The 21,281-nt window shown below is 39.6% G+C and overlaps 2 protein-coding genes across 3 annotated transcripts in view; both read left to right on the top strand.

Moving 5' to 3' along the window:
• The window catches only part of ZNF566 (zinc finger protein 566), a 29,748-nt gene extending 25,653 nt beyond the window's left edge, over positions 1-4,095 (top strand). For both annotated transcript variants that reach the window (XM_059382971.1, XM_059382970.1), the window contains exon 5: positions 1,429-4,095. In XM_059382971.1, the coding sequence (XP_059238954.1) occupies positions 1,429-2,453 (1,025 nt within the window). In that variant the 3' untranslated portion in view covers positions 2,454-4,095. The remainder of the gene's footprint in view (positions 1-1,428) is intronic.
• Positions 1-21,281, top strand: part of LOC132005617 (zinc finger protein 82 homolog) — an 86,037-nt gene that overhangs the window by 17,245 nt on the left and 47,511 nt on the right. Inside the window, 5 exon segments of the mRNA XM_059382975.1 lie at positions 10,138-10,227; positions 11,786-12,085; positions 17,226-17,311; positions 18,666-18,792; positions 20,741-20,833. Of these exon segments, the coding sequence (XP_059238958.1) occupies positions 17,303-17,311; positions 18,666-18,792; positions 20,741-20,833 (229 nt within the window). The 5' untranslated portion in view covers positions 10,138-10,227; positions 11,786-12,085; positions 17,226-17,302.

The raw sequence follows: 21,281 nt of genomic DNA, 5'->3' as shown, positions 1-21,281 counted from the left end.
ATGATTTTCTTTTTTTTTTGGTCCATAGTGTGGTCTTCAAAACACTTCACTTGCCTAATATCCCCATTTTTGTATAGAGATTCTTTTGTATTATCTCTCAAATATTAAACACTTACTTTATGACAAATACTTTAATAATTATTTACAATCCTCACGATGATTATAAGAGTTATTACTTCTATTGTATAAATAGAGAATTGAGGGCTCAAAAAAATGAACAACTTTGGCCAAGAAAACAAAGCTTGTAGTTAACTTGAGTGTGAGTTCAAAATTCATGACTTAATCTGGTAACTCTGAACTTCCAGTAGAACACTGCCGTTATAGTCTCTTCCTTCTCTTAAAACCCACAAATGTCCTTCCTGTCAGGTGGTCAGAACTCTTAGTGCTTACATACTTGTTAAGTACTTTTCTCTTCTCCTGACTAAGATCAGCATCACAGAATTCCAAGCCATAAAGTATTTTCATCAAACCCCAAACATATTCCTTATTTAGCTCCAAAAGAACCCTCTTTATCTACCACTCATACTAGATTCATTCGTGCTTCCCATCTAGATTGCCACCCTCTATTTCCTTATCATTTGTTAAAGAGACTCCAGTTGCAGAATCTAGACCAGTGCTGTCCCAATAGAACTTCCAGTGATGATGGAAATGTCCTATGTTTGTCATTTCCAACATAGTAGTCACTAGCCACAGTTGGCCACAGGAAATGTGGATAGTGCCACTGAGGAATTAAATTTGAATTTTTATTTAATTTTAATTATGTTAAATTTAAATACACACATATGGTCATGGCTACTGTAATAGACAACGTAAATCTAACCAGGGGCTGGCAACATTTCCTAAAGGGCCAGGTAATAAATATTTTTAAGTTTGTAGTTAATGTGGTCTCCATTGCTACTACTCACTTCTGCCATTGTAGCTTAAAAGCAGTCATAGACAACGTGTAAATAAGTGTAGCTGTCTTCCAATAAACCTTTACTTACAAAAATTGTTGCAGTGCTACAGGCCTTAGTTTGCCAACCCCTGGGAATTTTTTCTTAGACATATTCATTTAATCCTGATAATAACTCTATTAAGTAGGCATGATCATTTCCCTTATTTTACAGTTCATCTGTGGGATGCTCTTATAGCTGTGTGTGCATATGCTGTGAGATTTTATACATGTATTTATGATAAAAGTCATTTTGTAACAAGGGAGATAACACTTAAGTCATCTTTATGTTCAGGAAGTTCCCCTAAGTAGTTCTGACCAATAGCAATGTTTGGAAACCAATGGCTTACTTAGTGCCCTCATCTTACTATATGATCTGTCCTTGCTCTTTTCTTGTCTATTTTTTTAAAGTTCATTTTAATTCTTCCCTTTTAATTGAAGTTTTATTTCTCCCAAACAAGAAAAATATGAGTGATTACTTTCATATTTTCTTTCAGTCCTGGAATCAAGATGTGAGACCAAGAAATTATTTCTGAAGAAGGAAATTTATGAAATAGAGTCAGCGCAGTGGGAAATAATGGAAAGACTTACAAGACATGACCTTCAGTGCTCTAGTTTCAGAGATGATTGGGAATGTAATGGCCAGTTTGAGAAACAACATGGCTCTCAGGAGGGACACTTCAGTCAACTGATACTCACCCATGAAGGAATGCCCACTTTCAGTCAGCATCCATCCTTTACATTACAGCAAATCCTTAATAATAAAGAGAAATATTGTGCAACTAAGGAATATAGGAAAACCTTTAGACATGACTCACAACTTAGTACACATCAGATCATTCATACCATTGAGAAACCCTATGAATGTAAGGAATGTGGAAAGGCCTTTAGACATCCCTCAAGACTCAGTCATCATCAGAAAATTCATACTGGCAAGAAACCCTTTGAATGTAAGGAATGTGGGAAAACATTTATTTGTGGTTCAGACCTTACTCGACATCACAGAATTCACACTGGTGAGAAACCGTATGAATGCAAGGAATGTGGAAAGGCCTTTAGTAGTGGCTCAAACTTCACTCGACATCAGAGAATTCACACTGGTGAAAAGCCCTATGAATGTAAAGAATGTGGGAAGGCTTTTAGTAGTGGCTCAAACTTTACTCAACATCAGAGAATTCATACAGGGGAGAAACCCTATGAATGTAAGGAATGTGGCAATGCCTTTAGTCAGAGCTCACAACTTATTAAACATCAGAGAATTCATACAGGTGAGAAACCCTACGAATGTAAGGAATGTGAAAAGGCTTTTCGTTCTGGTTCAGACCTTACTCGACATCAGAGAATTCATACTGGTGAAAAGCCCTATGAATGTAAGATATGTGGGAAAGCCTATTCTCAGAGTTCACAACTTATTAGTCATCATAGAATTCATAGTGGTGAGAAACCATATGAATATAGGGAATGTGGAAAGACCTTTAATTATGGCTCACAACTTATTCAACATCAAAATTTGTACTGGTGATGAACCATAGAATATATGAAATCTGCAGGAAGGCTTTTAATTATAGCTCAAAACTATTCAATATTAGAGAACTTATCTTGATAATAATCCCTTTAAATAGGATAATGTAGAAACATCTTATTTGTTGATTCTAGCTTATTCAACCTGAGAAAAATCATGTAGGAGAAACATCCTATGAGTAGAATATATTTTGGAAGCCCTTTGATAAAAGCATATATTTCTTTCGACATTAGATAATTCAAGCTAGCAAATACTGAAAGTCATAACACTTTTGACACCTTTTTAACCTTATTTTAAACCTCAGAATTCATGTTAAATATAATCCTAATTTTCACTTTCCCCTAGATTGTCTATAGTTGCTATGTTCTTAATATTTTAACCCATCTTAAATTATGTGACTGTGAAGTTCGGTTTCTTTACATCACAGTTTGTAAGACACCTTTAAGACCTTAAAGAAGTGATCTCTTTATTCTAAGATGGCTTATTCTTTTTGTTTTTACAAAACTTAGGCTTTCTTCTTGTAAAACATCGATGAACAACTTTCAACAGAGTAAGGAGAGATCTTTTCATAGCTTCCTAGTGTTTCCTTATGTTGCTGTGATACCATTTTATCAAATTCCTATTGATAGACATTGTAGTTTCCCAGCGATTTTGCCATTATTCATGGTATCCTGATGGAAATTCTCCCCAGGCATATATTTGTATCATGTATTTTAATTGCAGAAATAATGCATAAACATATTTTCCTTTTAAGATATTTAAAAATTGCAAATAAGGCAAACATACCCACGGACTACCATCCTTGTACCCATTCCCCATTCTGAAGGATAGTCATTATGTGTTTAGTATTTATTCTTCCTGAGCATTTTTCTGTTTTTATACATATTTGTCTCAATAGAAATTATAAAATGGGAATAATTACACCTACCTCAAAATTTTGTGTGAGGATCAAATAAAGACACATAAAGTGCTTAGAACTGTGCCTGTCATATAATAAATACCCACTGAATGTTGGTCATTATTTTATTCATGATTGTCATTAGTGTTATTTTTTGAAAAACAACAGTTTCTACAGACCTTGCTGAACATCAGGCAGGACATAAAATAGAAGAAAGACACACTCAGGGTAATGAATTCAAGAAATTTTCCATCATCACTTACTTCCTATGGAACATGAAATAATCCTAAGTGTTGGCGGTGAAAGTAATGTGTGTAGCATGTGGGAAGGACTTCACTCAGACTGGCAACCTTTTTACTACATCATATAATGCCTAACATAAAAACAAGAGTATAAACAAACCACTGTGACACTGATGAAAAAGTATGAAAAGACAAACAGCATTATGTTTGAAAAATGGATAAATACACAAAACAACGCTTAATAGTTACTGATTGAAGATGTTATATTAGGGTGCCTGACTGGCTTACTAAATGGGGCATGCAACTCTTGGTCTCAGCGCTGTGAGTTCAAGCCCCAAGTTGGTTGTGGCGATTACTTAAAAATAAAATCTTGAAAAAAAGTAAAAATAAAAGGGCACCTGGGTGGACTCAGATAGTTAAGCATCTCTGGGTCCTGGGATCGAGGACCACATTGGACTCCCAGCTCAGGGATGAGTCTGCTGCTCCCCCCACCCATGCTCGCTCTCTCTGTCTCTCTCTCAAATGAATGAATAAAATCTTTAAATTTTTTTTAAAATAAATAAATAATAAAAATAAAATGTTAAATACAGTGCTTCTTTTTGGTACATTTGAAAACCTACACTATTTTTTAGGAAAATAAAAATTACAGCATTGACTCAAAGAGAACTCTTGCAAGATTTATAAGCACACAGAAAAAAAGAAATTTAATGTGATATAGTAGCTATTACTGCTAATGAAGCATCAAACCAAATTCTTTTCAGGCAAAACATCAACTGGTTTGGGGTTGTTGTTTGTTTGTTTGTTTATAGAGGGAGAGAGTTGGGTACAGATAGAGAATCACAAACAGGCTCCACACCTAGTGTAAGCACAAGTTGGGGCTCAGTCTCACAACCCTGAGATCATGACCTGCGCCAAAAACTAGAGTTGGACACTTAACCACCAAGTGTCTCTAAAACATCAGGTGTTTCACTATTTGTTATACAGAGTTAGACATCTCATACTCAGATATAATCTTACGTTAGCACCATCTTAGGACACCCAAAAAGGAAAGCTATTTTTTTGTGTCATCCATGAAGATACAAGCAAGCATACTAAAGAAACGAACAAATTATAGGTACCAATTAGAAGAATAATAGAAATGAGCCTGGTTGTGACAGTAGCTAAGGATGATACCTAGTCCCCAGTTGCAACTAACCGACGTGAGGAAACAGGCATTTTGCCAGCTCTTCTTTTTGAGAGAACCCAGATGTTTTATGTTTTATTTATCTTTTTAGTGTGTGATAGCTCTTGGGTTTTTTTTTTTTTAAGATTTTATTTATTTGAGAGAGAGTGAGAGAGCACAAACTGGAGGTGGGGGGAGGAGCAGACAAAGAGGAAAAAGCAGGCTCAAGAACCTGATGTGGGGCTGGATCCCAGGACCCTGGGATCATGACCTGAGCCAAAGGCAGATACTTAACTGACTCAGCCACCCAGGCGCCCCAATAGCTCTTGATTATTAAGTGATAGCTCAGATTTTTATTTAAAGACACCATGAGGGCCAAAAGAGTTATATGGACTGCACAAACAGCCCATGAATTACTTTTGTTCTGGAGGCTAGAGCAGTGAATTTTTAATAGTGCAGACACCTTGGTCCCAAGGAAATTTAAGTGGAGAAATGGTACAAAACAAGATAATTTGCCCAGAATTTCTTAGATATGAACAGAATTTCTTAGATTAAAATATTTCCAGGGGAAGTCTGTCCTTCCATTCCCCACTTCCTTTTTTCTTAGATCCCCTATTAGAGGGTTTGGGTTTTTTTTTTTAATATTGAGTTATTTTATTTGTTACAGGCGTATGCCCATAAAATATTTTATAATCAATTTAAGAAAAGTTGAGTGGGGATCCCTGGGTGGCTCATCGGTTGAGCGTCCAACCCTTGATTTCAGCTCAGGCCATAATCTCAAGATTGTGAGACCAAGCCCTGTAATGGGCTTCACACTCAGTGTGGAGTCTGCTTGGGATTCTCTGCCCCTCACCCACTTGCACATGCTCTCTCTCTAAATTTAAAAGTCTTCCAAAAAAAGAAAAGTGAAGCCAATTAGAGAATTAGTAAACAGGATATTTTGTTCAAATATTTTGCATTACTATCAAAATGAGCACTGCTAAGTGAAATTTTGTATTCTTTTATGAGCCTATTTTAAGTCATTTGTTAAATGCTTCATCAAAAATTACAGAGATAGGAACGCCTGGGTGGCTCAGTTGGTTAAGCAGCTGCCTTCAGCTCAGGTCATGATCCCAGTGTCCTGGGATCGAGTCCCGCATTGGGCTCCTTGCTTGGCAGGGAGTCTGCCTCTGCCTGCCACTCTGCCTGCCACTCTGTCTGCCTGTGCTCGCGCTCTCTCTCTCTCTCTCACAAATAAACAAAATCTTTAAAAAAAATTACAGAGTTAATGCATTTGCACCCAAACCAATGAAGCAATATCAATAAATGAAAAAAAAAAGTCTTTCATTATTTCTCACTCCCTTCCCCTCTATTCATTTCCTTCTGCATAATGTTCAAACCTTGTGTATATCACCCATATATTTATTTATGCTTAAACATTAACACAACTAATTTATTTTAGTGTATTTTCACCAAAAACAATGGATACTTTATACATTTCTCTGTAATTTGTTTTTTAAAGATTTTATTTATTTATTTGACAGAGAGAAATCACAAGCAGGCAGAGAGAGAGAGGAGGAAGCAGGCTCCCTGCTGAGCAGAGAGCCCGATGCGGGACTCGATCCCAGGACCCTGAGATCATGACCTGAGCCGAAGGCAGCGGCTTAACCCACTGAGCCACCCAGGCGCCCCGTCTGTAATTTGTTTTTTAAATTCAACTACATTTTGAATTTCCTGGTCAGTAAATAATGATTTAACTTAGTTCTTATTTTTACTTTTTAAGATTATTTATTTATTTGAGAGAAAGCAGAGCATGAGAAAGAGAACATGAGTTGGGGCGGGGGGCAGAGGGAGAGGAAGAAGGAGGCTCCCTGCTCTACTGAGCAGGGACCTGGATGCTGGGCTTGCTCCCAGCATCCTGAGATCATAACCTGAGCTGCAGACAGACACTTAACCAACTGAACCACCCAGGCACCCCTTAACTTAGTTTTCAGAATGGTTACATTATATTCATGCCCAAGTATGCTTGTACCAATGCCTATTCCCCAACTTTGATATTTCAGACTGTTTCCTCTTTGCCACTTAAAAGTAGTACTTCAAGGGCGACTGGGTGGCTCAGTTGCTAAGCATCTGCCTTCAGCCCAGTCATGAGCCCAGGGTCCTGGGATCGAGGCCTGCATCAGGCTGCTTGCTCAGGGGGAAGCCTGCTTCTCCCTCTCCCACTCCCCCTGCTTGTATTCCTTCTCTTGCTGTGTTCTCTCTCTGTTAAATAAATAAAATCTTTTTTTTTTAAAGTAGTGCTTCAATAAACATCCCTATTTTATATTCCTCTCTATTTCATTTCTATAAAATAGGTTTACCAAACCATTTCCAGTGTTTTCTGTTCCTTAGGAAGGTACTACTTATAGAAACTTTCAGAGGGAAGAGGATAAAGAATAGAATGTACAGTTTTTCATATATGTGGGTGTACAGACACACAGATTTTAACATTTTAATCCATCTGGAATTCATTATTGTATATGGTGTGATACAGGATGTCAGCTCTGTTTTCATTCAGAAATAAACCAAATTATGCCAAATCTAACTATTGAACTAGTCCTCTTTCTCCTAATAGATTAAAATACTTTTTATCATATATTAATGCTCATATTCTCAGATTTATTTCTGGGCTTTTACAGCAATCTTTGACCTAGACCTTTTAGTAACTTGTTACTTGGAAATAGAGATATGTATATTATTAATATATTGGTTTTATTTGGAAATAAAGACAAATTCTTCTTTATTAGATTTTTAGTTTTCTCCACTTTCAATTACTGAGCAAAATAAGATATCAGAGAAAGTCAACTATCATATGATCTTCCTGATAGGAGGAATTTGAGAGTCAGAGTGGGGGGCTTGGAGGTAGGGAAGGCAAAAATGAAAAAAGATGGGATTGGGAGGGAGACAAACCATAAGAGACTCTTAATCTCACAAAACAAACTGAGGGTTGCTGGGAGGAGGGGGTGTGTGGAGAAGGTGGTTGGGTTATGGACATTGGGGAGGGTATGTGATATGGTGAGTGCTGTGAAGTATGTAAGCCTGACAATTCACAAACCTGTACCCCTGGGGCAAATAATACATTACATGTTAATAAAAATAATTAATAATTAAAAAAAAATTTTTTTAAGATTTTTTATTTATTTATTTGACAGAGAGAAATCACAAGTAGATGGAGAGGCAGGCAGAGAGAGAGAGAGAGGGAAGCAGGCTCCCTGCCGAGCAGAGAGCCCGATGCGGGACTCAATCCCAGGACCCTGAGATCATGACCTGAGCCGAAGGCAGCGGCTTAACCCACTGAGCCACCCAGGTGCCCCAATAATTTAAAAATTTTTAAAGGAGACAAAAACCTAATTGAGATGATCTTTGGAATTTATTCAAGTTAAATACTGAATATTTCAAAATGAGTCCACCCTGAATTGACCTTGAGTGAATATTCATTAATACACATATGTTTCAAAATGTCTTTGACAAATTTTCATCTCCTTTTCCTCTAATATCTTTATGATATAATGCTTCACAATACTTAAAATATGCTAATAATATCTGAACATTTAATATCTCTTATTAGGGTATTGATTATAAAATGACAGATTCTTTTGATCTTTATAATCTGTGGGTAAAGTGATGATATCTGTCTCACAGTATTTTTTTTTAAGATTCTGTTTATTAGTGAGAGAGTATGAGCAGGGGGGAATGGAGAGAGAGAGAGAGAGAGAACCAGGCTCCTGCTGAGCAGGGAGCCTGGTATGGTGTCTCACAGTATTTATATGTATTTCACTTTCTTTTTTCATGTTCTAGTCATAGTGATTACTTGAATAGATTCTGTAGAGCATATCAAATAGATTATTTTTGTTTTATTGTGGATGTCTAGGAAGTTCATTTTTCCTTGAGAACAACATACTAAAGGTCATGCTGATCCAAGCAATTTACACATTCTAATTTAATCTAGAAATAATAACAGGTACTTATATATCACTCATCTTTAACCAGTCTGTAAGAGTATATTTTGTCTATATTAATAGCATACATATGGAACCCCCAAATGTAGCTACTTCTCTATTAATGTACTACTTCCAAGATTATTAACATTCCATGGTGAACAAGTATTCACATATATGTGTGTGCATTTACTCCACTATTTCCTTAAAATAACTTCTAAAAGTTGAAACTGTGGTTTTTGGTATATGTTACTAAACTGTCCTCCTGATCGTAACTGTTTTTTACTTCCATGCCTGTCCTGATACTTACCTTTTAAAATTTTCTATGCCTGGGCACCTGGGTGGCTCAGTGGGTTAAGGCCTCTGCCTTCGGCTCAGGTCATGATCCCAGGGCCCTGGGATCAAGCCCCACATTGGGCTCTCTGCTCAGTGGGGAGTCTGCTTCCTCCTCTCTCTCTGCCTGCCTCTCTGCCTACTTGTGATCTCTGTCTGTCCAATAAATAAATAAAATTTTTAAAAAATTTTTCTCTGCCTAATTTAAAAGAACTCATTTTATTTTATTCATGTTTTTTTTTGAGAGAGAGACAGAAAGCCCAAGTGAGAGCACAAATGGGTGGAGGGGCAGGGGTAGAGGGGCAATGGGAGAGGAAGAGAGAGAATCCCAAGCAGGCATGGAGCCCAACGCCAGGCTCAACCTCACAATCCTGAGATCATGACCTGAGCCAAAATAAAGAGCTGGACACCTACCCAACTGAGCCACTGAGGTGCCCCAAAAGAATTCATTTAAAATTACACTTCTTGGGGTGTCTGCTGGCTCAGTTGTTAGGCATCTGCCTTTGTCTCAGGTCATGATCCCAAGGTCCTGGGATCGAGCTCAGTGTCAGGCTCCCTGCTCAGGGTAGCCTGCTTCCCCCTCTGCACCTCACCCCAATTGTGCTTGCTCTCTCTCACTCTAATAAATAAATAAATAAAATCTTTTAAAAAATGAAAAAAGTAAAATCACACTTCTTTTGAGATCATTCTTCTAACTTGGTAAATCTGTATGCTTATTAACAACATATTTTTTTAGGGGCACCTGGGTGGCTCAGTGGGTTAAGCCTCTGCCTTCGGCTCAGGTCATGGCCTCAGGGTCCTGGGATCGAGTCCCACATGGGGCTCTCTGCTCAGCGGGGAGCCTGCTTCCCCCGCTCCCCCCCCCCCCCCACTTGTGTTCTCTCTCTCTGACAAAAATAAAAAAAAAATTTTAAATATATATATATATATATATATATATATATATATATATATATATATATATTTGAGTAACCACCTGTTCACACCCTCTTTCCATTGGTATGTTCAACTATTTTTTTATTGCTGTCACTGTATTAAATGATATATGAATACATTGTTATAAAGATACAAATACATTTGCAATTTCTCATAGGCTTTGGTCATTAAGAATGCCTTGGCCTGCCACTACTGAGGAGCTCTTCACATTCAGAAGCCCACCTGCTCATGACGGAGGTGATGGAGAGTAAGTGTGATATTCTGATTTATAATAAGAAATATATATTTGGTCTTCCTCTTGTTTTTGGCACAAAGCTCCTAAAACAATTGGAATTTCCTGTGATGAGAACAATCAAAGTGTCTTTTGATGGGTTGATAAAGTGACTTTTGGAACATCTAAGGATCAGGGTCTATGCTTTAGAGGCCCTATGCTTCTCTTCCCCTGTCTGTTCCTGAGTTATAGCTTTATATAATAAACTGGTACTCAAGTAAGTAAAATGTTTTTCTGACTTCTGTGAGCCACTCGAGCAACTTATTGAACCCAAGGAGGAAGTCACTGGAACCTCGAATATATAGCAGTTGGTCACAAGAACAGGTGATAACTTGGACTCACGACTGGCATCTGAAGTAGCTGGGGGATGTCTTGTAGGTCAGAGCTCTTAAACTGTGAGCTCTGATGCTGTCTCCATGTGGACAGTGCCAGAATTGAGATGAATTTTAAGATCCCCAGCTGGTCCCCTGAAATTGTTTGGTAGTGTGGAGAAACTCCCCTCCCTGACAAACACATTGGAATTGGGTGGAAGACCTTTTGCTAAGCAAGTATGAGTTTTGGTCTGGCAATCAACACCCAAGGAGTGACCAATGCGGCAGCACCCTCCCTCCCTGGACAGGTACCCAGCAATCATATAGGCTTAAGCCAGCACACCAGTAGTAATGCATTTGCGAATGCACACAAGCTATCAGCACTGCTTCTATAATTAGAATTCATTCACCCAACTTTTGCCCAGCTTTGGAAAACTATTCCCTGGGCACCTTGTTTCTACCAATGCAAGTGGCACTGTGAGTTTCAAGGCTGTGTAAAGCAAAAGAGTTGGTCTCTAGCAGGGAAGGCAAATATGAAGCACTGGAAGAAATCAGAGAGAGGCTGACTTCAAAGAAACTTCAGTGTTGCCTGATAAATTGTAGTATTACCTCACCAGTGGCTAGCCTTCATGATAAGATGTATCCATACTAATAATGTTGCTCTTTTGGTTTTTTGTTTTTTTTTTTAAAGATTTTATTTATTTATTTGACAGATCACAAGTAGGCAGAGGCAGGCGGGGGGGGGGGCGGGGGGGAAGCAACATCCATGTCTCTATTTCAGTGTTGAGGAGAGGGATTATTCTGGCCCCATCCAATCATCCTACCGCGTCACAGTCCCGCGGAACACACCAGAAGCACACACCGTCGCCACACAATCAGCGCACACTGAGTGACTCCCCTCCACGGTCAGTAGGGAAGGACTAGGGGGAAAAAAAATCTACCCAAACCGCGCGACCTAAATGTTCCGTCAATTACAGACACGTTCACAGACACTGTCAAACCCATTATCTCACAGGCTACCACAACATTCTGGGTCCTGATACACAATTCCAGTCAAAATCTACACAAACCACAATCCTGTCCGCGAAGTAGCACCGCTCAAACACAAACCCGCCACACCCAGTGAAAAAAAAAATCGCACCCCAAACCACTCCAAAGACAGACGCACAGCGCCGTCCGAGTAGGTCCTAGGGAATGTCACGTTAATTCGCATCCCTCTTTAGTGCGGCCGCGGTTCCGACACTGCGGCGCTCTTGAACCTGCTGGTACTCCTCCGGACAAAGAGATGGGAACTCCGCCCCGGCTGAAGCCCGCCCAGACCTCCGCCTCACTCAGCTACGGGCGGGGTAGATGCTAGACTCCCGGCGGCCGGCCGCGCCGGCGCACTCAGTGCCTACAACGCGAGTTCCCAGCAGCCTCCGCGCGCGGCGGGTTAAGCCGCTGGGGGATGTGTGTGGACCTGCCGGTTCCGTCCTGTTCTCGCTTACACCGTGCATCACCGTGAGGCAGGCGCGACGTCCCAGGTGAGCAGTCCTGGTTCACAGCATTGGTTCCAAACCTCTGTAGGAAAGGCGCTGCGGCTTGGAGATGAGGAGAGGGAAGGGAAGCGCGGCAGCACCGCAGAGCTTTGCGAGCGGCTCATCTCAGGCCCGAGCGTTTGTGAGAACAGCGGGTGTGTAGTTGTGCATCTGGGTGATTGTGGGCGTGACGGGGCCCGGGTGTGACATCAGGACTTTGTGCGGTTGTGAGGTCGGGACGAGTGGCTGATACCGTTTGTGTGACTGAACTGGGTGCAGAACCTGGGCTGTGTGACTCCGACCTTAGCGTCACAGCTGAATATTCTGCTCTGTAGCCGCACGAGCCCGCCGGCGGAGAAGACCCCCACCCCCCCGCACTCCCTCAGTCAGATATCTGAGCGCCAGAGAAAAGACTCCTAGCAAAAAGCTTCAGATCCCATCTTGGGAAAAAACGTTAGAACCGAATGTGCCTCCCAGCCTGGCTCCTGGGAGTAACCTCGTGCACCACATCCTCGGGCGCGCGCGCACGCAGTCGCGCGCACACACGCCTCTCAGAACTCCTTACTGTAGGTTTCAGAACGACGGAGTTTTCCTCTAGTAAACTGCTGTGAGGTCCCATTACCGTCCCCCACATCCGTGATCCTGACCTTTCTCTAGTACTAGGAAGGGTCAGTAATAATCTCCCTCTTACTCAGTTTATGTGTGGGTGGTTGGTGGGGACAGATGGGGTCAGGGCATGCCCTAATTTAGCTAGGCTGGGCTGGGCTCCAAGAAAGGCTTGTTATCCATAACTTCCCTTCTTCCTCAGTCTTGTCAGACTCCAAGGAAAGGGCTCTGAGAAGGAGGAATGAATTGCTGTTGCCCATTTTTTTTTTAAAGTCGAGGTCAAGGGCGCCTGGGTGGCTCAGTGGGTTAAGCTGCTGCCTTGGCTCAGGTCATGATCCCAGGGTCCTGGGATCGAGTCCCTGGTTGGGCTACCTGCCCAGCGGGGAGCCTGTTTCTCCCTCTTCACTGCTGAGCAGAGAGCCTGATGCGGGACTTGATCCCAGGACCCTGAGATCATGACCTGAGCCGAAGGCAGCAGCTTAACCCACTGAGCCACCCAGGCGCCCTGATCAAATGTTTTTAAAGTGTTCAGAATGATACCTTATCATATCAAATTTAATGACTTTTATGATGCCAAATGGTATCTCTTTGGAGCTGCTAGGGATGGAGAGCAAAAGGGGCTTTGCTCTACTTCTTGATTTTTTATGAATCTTTTTTGCTAATATTATTAATTAAGAAGAATTACATTCTCAACCTTAGTTCTAAAATTTAGTGATGTTGCAAAAAAGAGCAGTCCTTAAAATCTCAAAAATTAACTACAGGAAGGGTGCCTGGGTGGCTCAGTTGGTTAAGCTCTGGCTCTTGGTTTTGGCTCTGGTCATGATCTCAGTGTGGTGAGATCGAGCCCCACACTGGGGCTCAGCACAGAGTCTGCTTGAGTTTCTTTTCTCTACTCCCTCCCTCCCCCTTTGCTCCTCCCCCTGCTCTTACCCTCCCTGTTTCTAAAATAAATAAGTAAATAAAATATTTTTCTAAAAAAGTTTACTGTTGGGGCGCCTGGGTGGCTCAGTCATTAGGTGTCTGCTTTTGGCTCAGGTCGTGATCCCAGTGTGCTGGGATCAGGCCCCATGTCAGCAGGAGGCCTATTTCTCCCTCTCCCACTCCCCCTGCTTGTATTCCCTCTTTAGTTCTCTCTCTCTCTGTCCAATAAATAAAATCTTTAATGAGAAAAAGTTTACTGTAAGAGCAAGAGAAAGGGCATCCTAGTATTAAAAAATTATTAAAGATAATTTATCAGGATTAAAGTTTTTTTAAAATTAAAGGTACTTTTTTAAATACAAGGAATATGGGGGATATAATGTTCTCATTTTATTTTATTGCTTATAATAAAGTATTTTAAGTGCTTTATATGCATTATATTACTTAACTTTAATAACAAGTAGATACTGTTATTCTCCAGTTTATCTATGAGGAAACAGTGGCACTGAAAATTAACAGGTCTGAAGTCTCCTAGTTGATAACTGTCAAACCCTTAGATATCCTGGATCCTGACAACAAAGCCTGCGTTCTTCACATATGAGAGTCAGTCACCTCCCAACATTGTGGATATTCTTCTTAGTCTACCTGTTGTACTTGGCCAGTTTATCATCGATATTTTCCTACATGCATTAGTATGAACTAGTACCATCATTGTCAATAATTGTGTAATATGCTATCATATTGTGGAACCTAGTTTTTTTAGCTGGTTTACTGTTAGGTACTCTGCTTTTGGTTATAAAATATTCTTTGATGAACTTCCTTGCATGTATCTCTTTTTGTACTTTTCTAAAATTTTTCTAAGGATAAATTCCTAAAAAGGGGATTTCTAGGTTGTATTATCAGACTTTTTATAAAGTACTCATAATATGTCTGATCCTATGCTAATACTTGGGGAATATAGAGTGACTAAAATGACATGGTTGTGATTCTTAAGTTGCTAATTATCAATCAAGGTAGATAAACATCTAGAGGAATAAGACTAAGTGTTGACCCTGAAGAAGGCAGATAGCATAGCTTAGGAGTTCCTATGAAGAGACATCATCTGATTACAGCAAACATTGTCAGGTTGTGCCAAAAAATAACCAAATCCAGAGGATTTCTGTGTAGGTAAAAGGATTTTATGTAATAAGTGTTATGCCTTGTTGTTTTTATTCTCATGATGTTGATGCAAAATGAGACCAACAGGACAAGAAGATTTAGCCGCCCTTTGGAGGGCATCATGGAAGGCTAAAATGACTGGTCAGAATTAAGACAAATATATGAGCCAAGAAGTTAAGTGAGAAAACAGCAATGAAACAAGGCATTAGTTGGGGATGCTTTTTTTGTTTTTGTTTTTGGTTTTTTGGTTTTTTTTAAGATTTTATTTTTTAACTTGACAGACAGAGATCACAACTAGGCAGAGAGGCAGGCAGAAAGAGAGGAGGAAGCAGGCTCCCCACCGAGCAGAGAGCCCGATGTGGGGCTCAATCCCAGGACCCCGGGATCATGACCCGAGCCGAAGGCAGAGGCTTTAACCCCCTGTGCCACCCAGGTGCCCCAGTTGGGGATGTTTAACCATTCTTTTTTAGGTCAAACTCCAACATAAATCAACAAATTTACAAATCATAAAGTTGAATCAGACATTGGGAGCTAGTAGGAAAAAATATAGCAGTTTTTTTCCTTCAAGAGATGATGGCTTTAAAAGTGAGTCTCTTTCACCTATTTTAAGAAAAGCTTCCTACTTACAAAATTTTAAAAATGTATTTCAAGAGTATATATTGCCATATATAAATATGAAGTAAATACAAGCAAAAAGAAGAAAATTAAGATCACAGTGGGGAAATGAATAATCTTTGCAGATTTTTTTCTGTTGATGCCTCTTAGTGCCTCTTGATGTTGATTTATATGTATACTTTACAAATGTATTCATAATGTTCATTTTATTTTTCTGAAGACTACACTTCTTGAATATTTTGTATGCCCTTACATATTTTTTAAAAGCTTAGCATTTAGTGGTTATTATGCACAAATATATGTATATATATACATATGTATACACACACACACACAACGTCTTTTTGCCCTACTATAACAGGATCACAGTACTGTTCCTACTTACATTCTTCATTCAGCAATATGTGATATACATATTTCCATCTTTCCAATTAAAGACCTGTATTATCATTTTTAAAGTGAGAAGCTTTTTCACTCTGGGTGCTTTATAATTTATTTAATCTGTTTCCTACTACAGGATATTTAGGTTCTTTCCAGATTTTTCCCATTATGATTAATGTCCATGAGCACACTCTTACATCTTGTGCACATATACAGAGTAGAAAATCCCCACAGTAGAATTACTGAGTCAGAAGATGTGCATGGTTTAAATGGTTGGTTTGGACATACTTTTAAATTTACACAATCTACAGGTTATAGAATATTCATTTCCTTACAAACTTGCTAATATGGGCATCAGTACTCTTAAAGTGAGATTTAATGTCTTTGTGGGGGGACACCTGTCTCAGTCAGTTAACTGTCTGCCTTTGGCTTAGATCATCATCCTGGAGTCCTGGGATCGAGTCCTTCATCGGGCTCCTTGCTCTGCCAGAAGTCTGCTTTTCCCTCCCTGCTTGTGCTCTTTCTCTCTCTGACAAATACATAAAATCTCTAAAAAAATTGTCTTTGGGGGTTTCACGTGTTATTTCTGCTTTTTTAACGAGTCATGCATGCTCATGGAACAAGAGATTCTAGGTTTCAAAGACAACAGAATTGATTGAGAGCTGACTTTGGTTAGAAAAATAAGGATTCCAAATTTACCTTTGCTACTTAACTGAATTTCTGCAAGTGGTTTTACTTCTTTAATGTAAATGTTCTGACCCATCACATAGGTAATTATTATACTATTATACTACACAGCAATCCTGAGGATCCACTTACTGTGTATAAAATACCCATCCTATGAAAGTCTTTGATAAATAGATACGTGCTGTCTACCTGTTGAGAGCATGTACCCATACCTTTTCAGCCTAGTTGTAAGTAAGAGAAATAAGCAAATAAGGCAAATAGGCAAATAAGGCATACAGGAAAGCAGGGGGTTGGTTCTGACTGAAAAGTGTGATGACCCCAGAAGATTCTGGAAGTTATTATCCTGGCTGCAGGCTGGCAGTCCAGCAGGGCAGCCAGTGTAGCAGTTTGACAGTGGTTAATGACTGCCAGGGTTGGTTCTAATCATTTTGTCTCTTTGTATCTGATGAATCCAAGCAGGCTGCCAGCCCTGGAATTTCTTTTTTATTTTTTTTTCCCTAAAACTTTTTTTTTTTTTTTTTTTTTTTAAATCTGTGCACTCAATGTTGGGATCGAACTTAAAACCCAGAGATCAAGATTCTCACACTATACTGACTGAGCCAGCCAGGCTCCCCTAGTCCTGGAATTTCTGAGGAGGGAATGTGATTTGTCCAGACTCCCTCAGATGTGTGTGTGTGCGCATGTTGGGAAGGTCAAGGGAGGGGAAAGAACATATGGACTCCAGCCATTTTGGGAGTTCTGAGGCCTGTCTGATCTCACAGCCTCCTTTTCCTCCCCCTAGCTCTGGCCTCTGTGAACTCTGCTTCTCCAGACAAGTAAACCCCAAGGAGGACTGACCAGTGCTTGAATTTCTAAACCATGGCCCACGTAAGTTACTGTTTCTTTCTCCTTCTGAAAATACTTCATGTTAATGTCCTATGAACATTTTTTTATCCTGAAATTTCCTACCTATCAGAGTCTAGGAATCTTCTCCCAGTCCTCTAAGTCCAGTGAGGGATGAGGCTACTTAGCACAACTATCTTATGAGTCCCCTTTCCCCCAGTCATTATTCATGTATTCTTTGGAAAAAAAAAAAAAAATCATTCAGCATCTCCTATATGTGCTCGGTCTTCTGCTAAGAGCTATAATTGGGCAGAAATGAAATCACCCGAGGGAAATGTTTGACCATCTCTTGTGAGTTAATGAAAGAGGATGGGTCCATTTGACTACTCATAGGGAAACTGGAGGTTTCTGGATTTGAGTTTTCTAAGCATGTAAGATAAGATTTGCTGTTGGTTGTCCTCAACCTCAATATAAGGTCAAATCTCATGTTTTGGAGACTTTTAGGACTGGGCAGAGATGTTGTTGGATCTTGCATGCAGAGAAACCAAGGATCTTCTCTGGGAATCCCTAAGAGTTACACACTAGGAACAAGATTCCATTTGTAGTTGAACAGGATATGCTGGTCTAGAATGATAACTTTGTGATTCTGGATCACCAGTATCCAGAATCTATGTCCATATCTCTAAGTCAGGAACAAGGAATGCATAAAATGAAGGATGGAAAATGATAACAAGTAGGAAGAGTGAGCAGTTACATAAGTAATTGTGGACCTTCAGAACTGAGGAGTACCTTAAATATTTTGTATAGACCAAAATGGAAGAATGATTAAGTCTCCCATATCCCTCACATAGACTATTATACAGTTTCTTTCATTAAAAGAAATAAAAATTTCATTCTAAATTTCATTAAAGAATCTGTATAAATGGGAAAATGCTTACAACATAATCTGATTCAATGATGAACTTGGAAGATATTCTTTAACTGTATTCAGATTTCTTTCTAAGAAATATTGTAAGGAAACTTACCAAAAAAATCTGTTCTTTAAGGGGAAAGAGTGGAAGACCTCATATTTTTGAGAGTTTTTGAGGGAGACTTGTAACAGGCAGAGGCTTATCTACAATATTTTATTTAATTGGAAAACTGATTTTTTTCTTTCCCAGACATGTTTGGATGATCAAGATACGCCAGAGTACTCAAGAGGCTGCACCTGTAGCAACAGGATTCTTCAAGAGCACATAGGCATGCTGCTTCATGCACACTCATTTCCTAACTCACTATGTTAAAGGCTTCTAGCCTAAGCCTTTTTGTTTGCCATATGGTCCATTTCCTGCAGTATCTCTTCCATCTTAAAAACAAATTTTCTTTAATTTCAAATGTATTATATGGTTTGTCATTGCAGGGATCAGTGATGTTCAATGATGTGTCCATAGTCTTCTCTCAGGAGGAGTGGGAATACCTGGACTTGGAACAAAGGGACTTGTACAGAGATGTTATGTTGGAGAATTACAGCAACTTGGTCTCATTGGGTAAGGTTCTCTGACTCTAGTAATTTAGACCTATTTGTTGCAGTATCTGCTTTTCTCTTTGGAAATTTCAGGAATATCTTTCAAGAAGCTATCTAAATTTCTACTCCCTGTTCTCAGTCAATGTTTTGAGCTTTCTTTATTAGCTTTCTTTATTCTAAAGTGAATACCTCATTTAAGCAAATTAATCTTCCTCATCCTTAAGTGGCCTTCAGGCATTCCTCAATGATGAAAAGGGGCTGAATATGGCCTTACTTGTGTCAAATCAGGTTTTACTTGGTGTGTGAACTCAGAATTGCTATGGGTATTTTATTTGTTGGTATATATATAAGGAAAATACTAGACCCTGTATCTCGTTGTTTGTTTATTTGTTTGTTTTTAAGATTTTATTTATTTATTTGACACAGAGAGATCACAAGTAGGCAGAGAGGCGGGCAGGGTGGTGGGGGAAGCAAGGCTCCCTGCTGAGCAGAGAGCCCCATGCAGGGCTTGATCCCAGGACCCTGAAACCATGACCTGAGCTGAAAGCAGAGGCACAACCTTCTGAGCCACCAGGCACCCCTGTATCTCGGTTTTTAATCTATCAAAAGAGCACATAATATTTGCAGTGATATGCTGAACCAACAAGATTTATTTACAATTCAAGAAAACTCATTTCTTTTGTTAATAAACTTACTCACTTTTATCTACTTTATGATTGAAAGTTCAAAATCTAAGAACTTTGCACTTAACATTGTGTGAATATCCTAAGAAATAAGAATCAATGCCTCCAGAAGCTTTTTGTTTTCCTCCCAGCAAAACAACAATGGTAATAAATCATAGCTAATAAAATACATCCAACCCTTGAACAACATAGGTGTTAGGGACAACAACCCTCTACATAGTCAAAAAGTTAAATGTAAGTTTGTTTGTTTGTTTTTAAGATTTTATTTATTCATTTGAGAGAGGGAAATTGAGAGAGAGAGCACAAGCATGGGGAGAGGCAGAGGGAGAGGGAGAAGCAGACTCTTCGCTGAGCAGGGAGCCGGACGCTGGGCTCAGTCACAAGACCTTGAGATCATGACCTGAGCCAAAGGCAGACACTTAACCATCTGAGCCACCCAGGCGCTCCAGCATATAACTTTTGACTCCCCCCAAATTTAACTACTAATAGCTTACAGTTGATCCGAAGTTTTACTGATAGCATAAATAGGTAACACATATTTTGTTTGTTATATGTATTCTATTGTATTCTTATGATAAAATAAGCTAGAGAAGAGAAAATGTTAAGAAAATCATAAGGGTGGCTCAGTGGGCTAAAGCCTCTGCCTTCAGCTCAGGTCATGATTTCAGGGTCCTGGGATCGAGCCCCACATCAGGGTCTCTGCTCAGCAGGGAGCCTGCTTCCCCGCACCCCTCTGCCTGCCTCTCTGCTTACTTGTGATCTCTCTCTCTGTGTCAAATAAATAAATAAAATCTTAAAAAAGAAAATCATAAAGAAGATACCTCCACAGTATAATACTGTTTCAAAAAGAATCCACACTTACGTGGATCCATGCAGTTCAGTCTTGCAGAGTTCAAGGGTCAGATGTATATTTAGCACTGAGTACATATTCTAGGCAATGTTTAGATATGGATATATACTAATATAACTGTCATAACAATTGTGTATGATAGGTGCTATTACTTGTCTTACAACTGGGATGTGGCAGAGACAGGATCTGAACTCAGGCAGACTGTGCTCTCAACCACTGTTGCCTCTCAAGAAGGATTACTTGTATGAATATAAATTAATCTATTTATTATGTAACCTTAATGTGAATATTTTTTACCATCTTGCCCTTCTTTGTTCTAAAGGCTTTGTCAATTACCATTTGACCTATAGTTAATTAAAAACTTAAACAAGACTAAAAGTAATTTTGAATTTATTTTTTATTTTCATATCACCTTACATCTCTTTTCTTCTAACCAGGATGCTTCATTTCTAAGCCAGATGTGATTTCCTTATTGGAGCAAGGAAAGGAGCCCTGGAAAGTCGTGAGGAAAGGAAGGAGGCGATATCCAGGTGAGTGAGAGCCAATTGAGTAGGGGGAAGCCATCACAGAGGAAACCACCCAACTAGTTATGAAGAGGCACACTCTACTGATGTTGTTTAGAAAGTCCTCTTTAAAGGGCCAAGGCCTGAGGCAACTGGCTGACTCACCTGGTATAGTGTGCAAATCTTGATCTTGGGTTTGTAAGTTCAAGCCCCACACTGGATATAGAAATTATTTAAAAATAAAATCTTTTTCTTTTCTTTTTTTTTTTTTTAAAGATTTTATTTAGGGGCGCCTGGGTGGCTCAGTGGGTTAAGCCTCTGCCTTCGGCTCAGGTCATGATTCCAGAGTCCTGGGATCAAGCCCCGAATCAGGCTCTCTGCTCAGCAGGGAGCCTGCTTCCTCCTCCTCTCTCTCTCTCTGCCTGCCTCTCTGCCTACTTGTGATCTCTCTCTCTCTCTCTGTGTCAAATAAATA

Source organism: Mustela nigripes, chromosome 17 (genome assembly GCF_022355385.1).
Source record: "Mustela nigripes isolate SB6536 chromosome 17, MUSNIG.SB6536, whole genome shotgun sequence".
In the NCBI taxonomy this organism is placed as follows: domain Eukaryota; kingdom Metazoa; phylum Chordata; class Mammalia; order Carnivora; family Mustelidae; genus Mustela; species Mustela nigripes.
This window is presented reverse-complemented; position numbering and strand designations above follow the sequence as displayed.